The sequence below is a fragment of the Carassius carassius genome, chromosome 1 (genome assembly GCF_963082965.1).
Source record: "Carassius carassius chromosome 1, fCarCar2.1, whole genome shotgun sequence".
Classification (NCBI taxonomy): Eukaryota; Metazoa; Chordata; class Actinopteri; order Cypriniformes; family Cyprinidae; genus Carassius; species Carassius carassius.
In genome coordinates, this window is record NC_081755.1 from 38,535,335 (window position 1) to 38,547,544 (window position 12,210).

The 12,210-nt window shown below is 38.1% G+C and overlaps 1 protein-coding gene across 2 annotated transcripts in view; it reads right to left on the reverse strand.

Annotated features, from left to right (window-relative positions):
- Positions 1 to 1,521: 1,521 nt before the first annotated feature.
- Positions 1,522 to 12,210, reverse strand: part of LOC132149587 (protein tweety homolog 3-like) — a 63,238-nt gene continuing 52,549 nt past the window's right edge. The window contains exons 10-15 of one of the 2 annotated variants that reach the window (XM_059558969.1): positions 11,885 to 11,977; positions 10,847 to 10,983; positions 7,499 to 7,672; positions 7,131 to 7,206; positions 5,181 to 5,281; positions 1,522 to 3,205 (exon numbers count right to left, since the gene is read on the reverse strand). In XM_059558969.1, coding sequence (XP_059414952.1) covers positions 5,201 to 5,281; positions 7,131 to 7,206; positions 7,499 to 7,672; positions 10,847 to 10,983; positions 11,885 to 11,977 — 561 coding nt within the window. In that variant the 3' untranslated portion in view covers positions 1,522 to 3,205; positions 5,181 to 5,200. The remainder of the gene's footprint in view (positions 3,206 to 5,180; positions 5,282 to 7,130; positions 7,207 to 7,498; positions 7,673 to 10,846; positions 10,984 to 11,884; positions 11,978 to 12,210) is intronic. The other variant, XM_059558978.1, reaches the window with a different exon arrangement.

Below are 12,210 nucleotides of genomic sequence, written 5' to 3' on the forward strand. Positions count from 1 at the left end.
AACAGTATTAAAAAAAGATCAAGAAAAAAGTGATCTTAGTTACACCTAATTCAACCTAATAAACCTTCTTAGGATCTTGGATTAATCAGAAAGGTCACCATTATAATATTGTAATCGAAATATACTCACTGCTGTAGACATAAAAACATGCAGTTGAACATAAAAGACACATTCATCAGTTAAGGTTAGGTTTAATCTGAAAACAGAGTTCAAGCTCAATAAAACCACAGGTTTTACATTTACAATATTTTAGTAACTGAAAAAAAAGTTCATCCTACAGTGAAGTCATATAAAAACATCTCGATAAAAGACCAAAATCATTAAATCGCATACAAGAGAAAATATTTTGTGCTTCCTAACATGTCTAAAAATATGCCACGAGGACTATGAAATAAAAAAAAAGAAAAGAAAATCATGTTTGTACTATAATCACAATTTCTTGTCCTTAATGGGGCATTTCCTTGCAAACATTTGTTCAATATACTGTATATACATTATTCTTGCAGTATGACATTACCAAAGTAAATAGCGACATAAAAACAGAGACTGCATCATCACTAACATGGTTATTACAGAGAAAAATAAAAATCCGTCAGGCTCATGTTCACAGGTGTCTCATCTGGTTGCACAGGCCACACAGAGCTCACAAGAGTCCACTGCAAAGATGCGAAACGATTAGAAATACAGGAAAGATGTCGGTTATTGGCACAGTTGAGGACGTATGGACCACATCACTGAACACAAAAGCATCAGTTGAGAAACCAGTGCAATGTTTCTAGGACGATCATGCCTTTGAGAATTAAAAGAACTCACATGGTCCAATAATAGCTGAAGAACACAAGCTGAGGCTCTGCTTGCTTATAGCTGTAATACACCCCTTCCCCATGAAGTCCTTGCTTGTTTTCGAAGAAGTCTGGGACATCAGGAGCAACGCTGTCACATTAGCATTTGTTATCAGTCTGTATTTAAACAGCGTGAAGCACGCAGAGCCCACGCAGATCCTAGAAGATGGAAATCAGAGCTCAACTATAAGAATGAACAACCGAACCAATGCTTCATCTATTCTTCATGAATTATGAACCTTTATCGTTATGAATTTAGAGCATGTGGATTACTAAAAAAGCAGCATTTTTTAATGCTTGTTGTTGAGCCCTAAAATGGTAAGGATTTGACCTGGACTTGGGTCTCCTGGAATTGTGATGTTGGCAGTATGGGGGCAGTCAGTCCTGAGGTGTGTGTGTGTGAAGGTGGGACCATAGATGCCCATGATATGAGAACATTGGCACCACTTTATAAGGTTGAGAGGGGAGACGTGTTCAAACTAGACTGGGTCTATAACATCAGAGAGAGGTCTTTTGAGAGGAAGGGAGTTCACCCTGATCAGATGCCAGCCTCCTGTGTGTCTGTGCTCTCATCAATCTCATCAAGGGGAAAATATTCTGGATGACAGCACATCACTTTTATGTCCTCTTCAGGGACGGCAAGTTTTCCCTTAACTCTTGGAATGAAAGCAATTTGCAGTACAGAAGCAACTAGCCCAGGAAATTGCGGGCTTTGAAAGTCACTGAATTACAGCAAAATTTACAGAGGCTTGTGACATTCCTCCATTTCTTTGAATGAAAAAAAACAAAAAAAACAAAAAAAGACAGGACATTGATGACTTTACTTCCTGCCATATTGGTGTCCCCTGTCCTTAGGACTAAACCGATCAGCAAAATCAAGGTTTACACTGTGTACACTACAATGAACTTCTCCCAGCTTCTTTCCTAGAACAGATAAGAGATGACAAACTGTCCAATCTGGTCCCAGTGTCTCCATGTTTGTACAGTATTAGGACAAATGTAATGTTCAGATGTGATCCCAGCATGAGCAATTTTAAGAGTTCTGTTGAAGTCAGACTGAAAGTACTTGGATATAAAAGCAGTTTGAGGTTGTCCAGATCATCAGCGTTTGGTCAATAATCTGATAAGGTTTCCTCAACATCCTCTTTGTTAGGCTGGTTTGTCCAGATCTGCTTATCCAAGTTTTCCAGTCATGGCAGTGGATGAAGCCCAGTTAAATGAGTAGTTGGTTTAATTCAGTCCATGTGTATTGATAAGAACCCAACAAGAAAACACTAACTGAAAACTCAAGTCTGCAAATGAGATGAAAAATGCAAAAATAACTTCTCACAACCAGCATATGCTACAGATTTAGTACTGAAACACTATACACAAGTACAAAAATGCAAAAGCTAGCTGCGCTAACTCTGGCTTGATTTCATGCATTACACCGGAATCCATAAAGCAACAGGTTTGCTAAAGCAAGCAATGTCCATAAACTTCCATGGCCAAATTTTTATTTTTAAGGTCCACTGGAGTCACGAAAAAGCAACTTTTTGAAGAGAAACTTGGGCTGTGTCTGAAATATAGTGCACTTTTTGGTGTCTGAAACTATAGCGAACATAATCAAGTACACTCACTTCCATAAATCACCACAACTGATACTGATACTCAATTGCTGACCTCAACAAGTGGATTCCAATTACTGAATTCTGGGAAAACTTTCATTGCTCTCATGCTGTTCAGATTAGATTGGTTCAGTAATATTACAGTAGATGCCACTGATGTAAACGGTAGAGTCGGGATGTGGCAGTAGGTCCTGCAAATGGAGAAGGTCACATTACTTCAAATGACCAGAGGACAGAGGCTACGCACAAATGTAGGGTTACTGTTAAACCCAGTCCAGTTCTTCAGTTTTGGACCTTTTCTGAACCTCTGGCAAGAGCACCACAACTGACCAAAGGCAGCATGGTTCAACACACATACACGCACGCACACACGACACTCAATGTATCTTTATGTAATGAAGTTCATACTCATTGCAGACGCTCACACACAAACACTCAGGGCTGAGAGTAACCCTACTAGCTGCCTGAACTGAACTGGCCATCTGGAAACAGCACAAGAGGCCTCTGGAACATTGCTCTGACAGCAGGATTTACATGATGCAAGGACGTCCTTTATCAGCTGGGTTGGAGAGCACGCATCAGATATCAACATGGCTGGATGGGTGAAAGCAGTCTGGGCTTTGGGCACAACATGTGGGTGAGTGGGAACTTTAGACGGAAAGGAAAGATGACGGTGTTCCTCTAGTTTGCTGAGGTGCTGCTGTCAGGGTCGGGCCGGGAGTTGGCCAGGTACTTGGCCCTCATGCTGGATGTGTACTGGAGAGAGACAAACATTGAGAAAAAAGCAAAAACAAACAAACACAAAATCATTTAGACTTTAGACTTAGCATGTTCTTCTGTGTGAAAACTATAGATGTGTGTGGACATGCCTATCACAGTGGCACTGTTAATACATGCTATTAAAAACAGATGCTCCTCGATTTCATGAATGTATATTGCATTGTGCATGCACTGTAAATGACTTATTTTATGATTAAATTGTTATAAATTATAAAAATATACTTCATTATAATATACTTGATTTAAAGATTAGATAGTATTCTATATGTTAAAAAAGACATTAGCGTGCAGAACTAAATAACCAATCATGATGCCAAAAATGCAAAAAAAAAATAATATTGGCTAATAAGAAAAATGCTATGGATATTGTATATTGTGTGTGCCTAATGCATAATGCATGCTTTACAAAAGTTCTGATTGGATTGTAATTTTCTTTCAAAGCTGTACCTTGAAAGATTTGAAACACTTGTTTTGGCATTATGAGTGTGTTAAAGTTAAAATATCAAAATAATAACAATAAAAAAAATATATAAAAAAACTGAAATTGTGATAAAATTTTAATAAAATTATGTAGAGATATTTGGAAATGAATTAAAATGAAAAAAAAAATAACAATAAAAAAACAGACAAGCTTATATATAAATTATGTATACAACAAACAAAAATAACAAAAATTATCATAAAATGAATGCATCGTATATCACATTGAACAAAGTTATGATAATAATAATAATAATAAAGTCTGTCACAGCACACCTAGAATCATTTAGACAGCCTTGAAGACTCAATATTAATATGCTTGCAGAGACTGAACTAGTGCAACTAATATCATTTATTTCTTGGCGATTAAATGGCAAAACAAAAATGCAGTTTTTAACTTTTACTGCTTGGTGTTCTGATATAGTGAACAGATACACGCAAGAATAAATACTACTTGTAACCTAACCCCTAACATGATTTGATATACATAAATGAGACGACGTATCTTTATACTTCTAGACCTAAAATGACCCTAATATTAACATAAATGAATATAACTTGCTGAATGCTCTGTCTGCAGATATTTATTTAGTTCAGACTTAATACTAAGATAATGAGTAATTCCCTAAAATGGGTATTAACAAGTTCAGTCGCACGTTTCTAAATGAAAGACAAGTCTAATCTGTACAATCAAATCCAGTGTACACTAATAATCATCAGTTAACAGATGCATATGTAGTGATTAGAGCTGACAAATCTTAGTCAAACTTAAATTTCAACACATCAAGCTGATATTACACCAGTCATAATGCATCCCTAATAGGACTACCTAATAATATTTACTTTATAAAAGTACTAATCCCTTGTGAAAGGTGTAACTAATATTACACAAAACACGACTACATAACATAACAAGGCACTTTTGTTCACACGGACAGAGATTGCTTATTAATATTAATCAGTGCTTAACTGCATTGTTACAAGGAAACATTCAAATAAAACCTGACAGAGAATTGCTGATTTCCCCCGAAATGAGTGACAGTGGGCATTCTTTACTCAAATGAGCAGTGATGTGATGTGTCAACTGCCAATGGGAGCGCAGACAGTGATCAACTGTCTGATTCAACGGTCAACATAGAAACCTAACAGTACAGCGGCTCAGTGACCTCCATCAATTTAAGGACTGTCAGTGTGAATGCACCTTAAGGATGCTAATCATTAGCCAAACTGAATTAAACAGCAGTTCTCTGCCTTAATGTATTTATTCCTCCCTGTGTTCTTGGAAATTGGATTCTCTGTCAGATACGTGAAGGGTTGATTAACATGCCAGACCAGGAAGCCACACAACAGAAACATCAGGGGCCAGGGAAGCTTGCTTGGGTCAGAGTGAAGGTGGGCTGGGAAGGAATCAGTTTTTTGTTTTTATAGGGAGGAAGGTGGGCCAGTAAGTGGGAGTGGGGCATTTGAGTACCTGTTGGAATAGCGAGGCTGTTACCAAAACGAGCGGGAACTCTCCGATGGCTTTAACTGCCAGCTGTGACGGCTGTTACTGTCCGTGGATGTCAAATACAACTGTGTGGGTTTGCAAAAAAGAAAACGACAAGAAACTGTAGAGCAGATAGACACCACTGACTGCATCTCCAGCTCACAAGAAACACGTACACATGCACTCCCAAACACACACACACACACACACGCAGCATCTAGAGGACACAAGACCAGACATGAAGGTGTGAGGGGACACAAGCACACGCTATGAGTGGGGTTAACTTACATCAGCAAGTCCTGACAATCTGTATCTCACCTCGACTACCAGACGACCAACACATTTTAACACAGATTCTTTGCTTCATTTAAAATCTGTCCAGTGATAATGTTTCTTAAATTATGTGGTCATGTAATGGATTTGTCAAAAATGAAAATGCAAGCATCTGCGCCAATAGCTTTGTGAGCAGTGCCACTGTCTCGAGCTTGAGTTCCTGATCTCGTCTCCCAATTCACTCTCCCAGTTCACTTCCTGCCTAGCTGCTATCCTATCATTATAAAAGGCAAAAAAACTAAAACCAAAAAATCTTACAAATAAATAAACAAATAAAATGCAAGTTAAAAAAGATGAGTATATGTATGTGAAATTTAAACAAACAATAATTAGAAATGCATTATTCAAAAGTTAATGTAAGATAATGCATTGAACGCAATTGCAAAAGTCAACAATAATAAGACACTAGCGCTCACCAGAAGCTATATAAAAATGTCTTTTAATAATATACACTAATCTCACGAGCCATCTTCATCAATCCAGTTACTTTTAAGATGATAAAATTGGATTGGATCTGGGAGGGGGATACATGACTCTATACACCAAATAAGGAAATTTCACCCGAAAATAAAAATAAAAAAAGTTCCATTGTCTAACATAAACATCAAAAGCTATAAATACAGAAGCACAGCTCAGACAGAAGTCACCTTCAAACCAAGCAGCTTTCTGTTGAACTTGAACTCGTGAAATCTGCAAAAACCATTCGCCTTCACATGAAATGACTGGATTTCACCCAGGAAAATGTGCCTAACATCAGTAAATGCCAAGAAAACCTTGAAAGCATAAACAATGTGTCTGAAAGCACTCGTCATTGTCTCCTCAACACCATGTATCCACAGCGCCACCTAATGTTTGCAGTTGTAATGCCAACATTTAAATGAAACAAGAATGAAACTGATGCACCACACTGTCTGAACTCTTAGCCACATCATTCTTTTAAAGTTTTTTTTTTTTTCTCAGAAAATGTTCAATGCAAAGAGTAGCCTACAGGAAGACTTCATATCGATTGGCTGCCAAAAAGAGGTGTTGAGGTACATTAAAAGTCTATGAGAAATGCCTCCGGCACTCAGCTAATCAATCAGCCCTCTTCCATGTCAGAGCACTGAATTTAACAAACCCTATTTCAGCAATTACAGGTGACCGTGTGGATATCTCGCTTCAGTTATCGAGGTGTTTCCAGTCAGTAAGTGGGCAGCTGGCTCACAATCTCTGTTCTCCTTTACCTCACACACAAACAAATCAATGCAACATCGGTCTATGGCTATAAATCACCACTCAGCCTAAACTCTTCTGTAAGATTGGGCAAGCAAGAAGTTCCCAACAGGCAAAAGTTATCCAACAGCAGTTGGCTTGAAAGGTCCACTTACTCAACTTGATCTAATTAGACATATAACTTGAACGGGGGTCAGGGCTCTTTGTAATGACTTGCTGTGTACAGTGAGACTACAGTGGGGGAGATCATTGTTTTACACAAGCAAACTACTAGAAGGTGCTATTTGAGGAGGATATTGAAGCATTCAGGCTGTCAAAATGACTCTGTGGTTTGTGCATAAGTGTGTTTGTGTGTGTCGTCATTCACTGAGGACGAGTGCAGGTACTTACAGACGGAGGAGGAGATTCTCTCCCGATCAGAGGAGTGTTCTCACAGCGAGGGTTCTGGAAGTTTGCATTCTGGGTCCTGGACATGAGACACACACTCTTTACAAAGATCCAAAATCCTGCTGCATTAATGTTACTAATCTATTTCAAATGTATTGTACTTGTTTATTTACACTGCCACTTAATAGTTTGGGGCATGGGAAGATTTTTTAAAATGTATTTTTAATATGCTGATTTACTGCTAAAGAAACATAGGTAGTATCGGTCAAACTGAACATCAGGCTATTTCGACAAAAACCTCCATGGATCCCTGACAGAAGGAAAAAGGTGATCGGTATGTGTTCACACATACTTGTGTGTGTTTAACTCACATGTACTCAGTAACAGGAGCGTTGCTGACAGTGTGTGCTCCTGCAGGGATGCTGGTCTCGCTGCCGTAGCTGCTGCCGCAGCTGTAGAGACTGGGCATGTGCACCCGGTACAGGTTATCATGATTCTGTCTGCCTCCTTGAGCCATGGACTCCTCCTCACTGTCCTCATCAGGCCTGTATGCACAAACACACACAACATACTTCATTGATTTCAGAGGACATCAGCTGTAGTTTGATATCGTTGAATTAGTCAACACAGCCCAATGTCACACGACTTGTGAACTGCTGTGAAGTCATGTCAGTGAAAGCACAAGCCATGATCGCTGTGGGAGTGTGAATGAGAGTAAAACTGCCAGTTAGCAGTGTAAGACACTGCAGATAGCTGACAAGCAGTGTCAAACTCAGACGGGACCTCTCAAGAGATCAGAGAGTTGTCATCTGTACCCAACTCTTGGCAGAAGCTAAATACCCGCTGTTGATTAGCACCACCGCCAGAACAAATGGGAAGTACTGTCAGGTAAAAATCATGTCATTTTATTAAGTTTTTTGATGCTAAACAAGCAATCCATAATGAATGAATGAATGAATGAATGAATATGGGACAAAATATTAATAAAGGAACAAATTAATTTCTATTCAAATGTTTGGGGTTGGTAAGGGACACATTAAAGTGTGAATATTAAAATGCATCACAGTTTCTTCAAAATTATTGAGCAGCACAACTATTTTCAACATTGAGCAGCAAATCAGCATATTAAAATGATTTCTGTAGGATCGTGTGATACTGAACACTGGAGCAATGATGTTGATAATTCAGCTTTACCATCACAGGGATAAATGATAAATTACTGTATATTTAATCAAATTATTACAGCCTGGATGCAGATAAGAGACTTAAAAAAAACATTATAAAAAAACAAGGACGGTACATTGTATGGGTCAAAATGATAAATTGTTATTTTATGCCAAAAATCATTAGGATATTAAGTAAAGATCAGGTTCCATGAAGATATTTTTTAAATATCCTACCTTAAATATATCAAAACTTAATATTTGATTAGTATTACACCAATGAAAAGCTTATTTTTTACAACTTTCAGACAATGTGTAATACTCAATTTAAAAAAATCTGACCATTATGGCTGGTTTTGTGGTCCAGTGTCACACATATCATCAGTGTAGTCCAATAAATAAAACAATTAACCTTCATTCAAAGTGGAAAGCCAAAACTTCAGAGAAATGGATGAATCCACTCAAAATTTGAATCATACCACTGTGATATTCCCAACTGTACATGAATAAATTCCATCTGATCTTCACGATCAATGTGTCACACTGTGGTATGAACAGCAGAGGGCGCTCTCTGCTGTGTTACTAATGACAAACAGGAAGAGCACATCCAGTCCACACAGAGGCATGTGCTTTGCTTGCTTTCAGCTACAGGGAACAAAAAAGTAGCATGCATTTGGCCAAGTGGGACGACATATCATCATTTGAGGGAAAGCTTGGAACCACACAAAAACCTGCATCAGTGATCGTGTGACTCTTGACAGACTACTAACAGTCTGTTCTCCTGTCACTGATTTGATTACATGCGACCAGGAACAGAACGAGCTGTATCTGCACTGTGTTAGCTTAATGAACAGGATAGAAAAAGCTGACAATGACCAGAGGGAGAAAAATGAACACTATCAGGAGGGCTGTGATCAGATTTGGGTCGCTCCCTGCCGGACGTGGTAGCTTGAAAGTTATCATTGGCATAAAGTGTGTTTGCATTATTGTCCACAAAAGAAAACTCGGAGGTGATCCAGTAAACAACTTGTTCACACCAAGTCAGAATTTTCAGTACTAGGTTTCATGACAAAAATAATTATACTTTTGTGCCATTTAGTTGCAGTACATTTCGATTTTTTGAGTTATTGGAAATACTGGTTAACCTAAAAGGATTTTCTTGAAATTGTAACTCTTTGATTTAGGGTCATGAACAAGGTTTCAACACTCTAATATGTTGCGGAAATGCGTGTACATAATTTATTAGGATTATGATGTTTGCAGGTCACTTTGACCAAAAACAAAAATACATAATGTCAGTTTCTTAACTACTTTCTGAGGGTATTTCCACACCTCTGTTTAAGATGTTAAAAAATTGTTACAATACTGTTTAGATTATTTGCATTAAGAAAATGTATTTCTAAAAATAAAAATAGCTCTTTTTTTGTTATTGTTGTCAATGCATGAGAAGTATACATGTAAAAAAAAAATGTTTTGTATTGAATTTTTTTTTTACATTTTTTATTCTTTTTTTTACAAGGGGTACTCGGTACTTTTTGTTTATTTTTAAATGTTGTGCTGGTCAATGGCGCCACTGGTCTAGGGCTGATCACTTAACATGACATTAAGCTTAATTATATATATATATATATATATATATATATATATATATATATATATATATATATATATATATATATATATAAAAAGTTAAATTACATTTTTAAAGATTATAAAAAAAAACTGTGTGCACCTTTAACACCAACAAAACATTTTTTTGCATATAAAAATGCATGAACTAACTTCAAATGGCTCAGAATATTTCCCACACATAATCAGTGTCTACCTCCACACTGCACGGCCTGCCACTGCCTGCCTAAACTCATATTCAGAAACTGCTAATTATCTATAATGAATAGGTAGTGTGAATAGCTGTGTACCATGAGAGACACACTTACGAGTGTGATAATTACATAATATGCTTAAGCTGGAGTCTTTGTCCTTTCTATCTCTGCCAGTGTAATCCTGTTTGCTTGATGCAGGACTGTCCTGGGAGAGCTGCCGCATGGGCCTGGACCGGGAAATTATTGCAGTTTATGTAATTATGGGAGGAAGATGTGAGCGATTCCCACACAGATCGCTTGGAAGGAAGGAACAAGGGGGAAGAGATGGAGCGAGGCAGCTGTTTCCGTTTAGATTCTGACCGAAGAGCGTGATGGGAGCACGAGGTGTCCAAACATAGTCGTCGTAACAATGCCCATGGACACCACTAACAGTTGTTTTAGCTCTGGTTTAATCCTCCTGAGTGCATTTGACTACAAAAATGAGGATGTTCCACTAAAAAAGACTGCGTCATACTGCTAACACTAACTTGCAATGTGTTAAATGTGTTAAATGACCATAACAAAACTGCTCCTTTCTCTTTAATGCACAAGAAGCCAGATAATACATATTTCATGCTGTGAAGTAGTGATATGCTGTTAAGAATATATAGTATAAGGTCACTATCAGGTGAATACTATTAGTAATAGTATAGTTGTATATTTGGAACATTTTTTTTCTCTCTTCAGATCTCACCTTTTGCCATGCCATGTGTGTGGCACACTGCAGACGACAGAGGTGAACATGAGAGCTGTGATGAATGAGAACAGCACCAGATAGATCACACCCTCCAGTCCATCATAACACACTCCAGTCAATGCCTGCACATAATCCTGCACACAAACACAAAGACACACATCCCAAATACACTTGCCATCACTGACTCGCTTTCAACAGCAGAGGCACACAATTAGGATAACATCACAAGGATGAGAAAATAATGACAGAATAAAAGTAAATTTTTGGGTCAACTGTCACTTTAAATGCCTTGCATGCAACAACACGGAAACCAGTCTCTTCTGGGTATGTGGATAATAGACAGAAAAGAAATGAAAACAGTATGATAATATCCAGAGCTAGACTTTCTGACTGAGAACTTCCTGCAGGAGACGGCACCATATGCTGCAGAGAAAAACAGGGCTTTTAATATTACATGCTGAGCGGGCCGTGACCAGCCCTACACATGCTGCTATCAGAGAAACATGGAAGAGTCTTCCCTCCTCCAAATTACTGTCATCATTAACTGCAAAATCGCTCTATTTGTAATTACTGCCTGCGCTATTCTGCATCTCCAGCACAAACTCTCCCACATACAGCCCAGATGCAGATGGTTTGGGCCATAAAGTATGTTATTGCTTTTGCAGAATGAAAACACCATTAATAATGTATAATTCATTTCCAAAAGTCCACATTTTATCCGTTACTTTCTGTTTCTCATGGGAAGGAGATGCATTTTTAGGACCACCCAACAGCAGGCCTCTGTCTCTCAGCCCTGAGGAGGAACTCTAGAGAAGAGGACAGGCTCCAGACTGCAGATAGAAACACACAAATGTGTGTGTGTGTGTGTGTGTGTGTGTGTGTTTGTTTGTAAGCACACTGCAGGTGGGCTGCAAAACCCTGGTTTCTCATGTCACAGAAGCCCACAGGTTGAGGTTACAGTGAAGATGGCGGCAAGATGTGCTGAGAGTCAGAGAGGAACCTAAAGTGGTCATATACTCTGAAACACTTTCTTACCATGTGCAAACTGCGGCAGTCCACAAGAGCAGTGAGCTGGTGCAGTCCGACTTCAGTGGTGTTCAAACCCCCCTGAATTTGCTCAAGGTTTCCCTAAAAAACACCAAGACATAGTTTGAAATAAAGTGGTTACTATAAATGCAATGTCTAAATAGATATTCTCATGTATATATATATATATATATGTATGTTGAAAATACTGTAATACTGCAGACTATTATACAAATTTTAAATAAGCGTTTTCTATTTGAATATATTTTAAAATGTAGTTTATTCCTGTGATGGTAAAGTCTTCAGTGTCACATGATCCTTCACAAATCATTCCA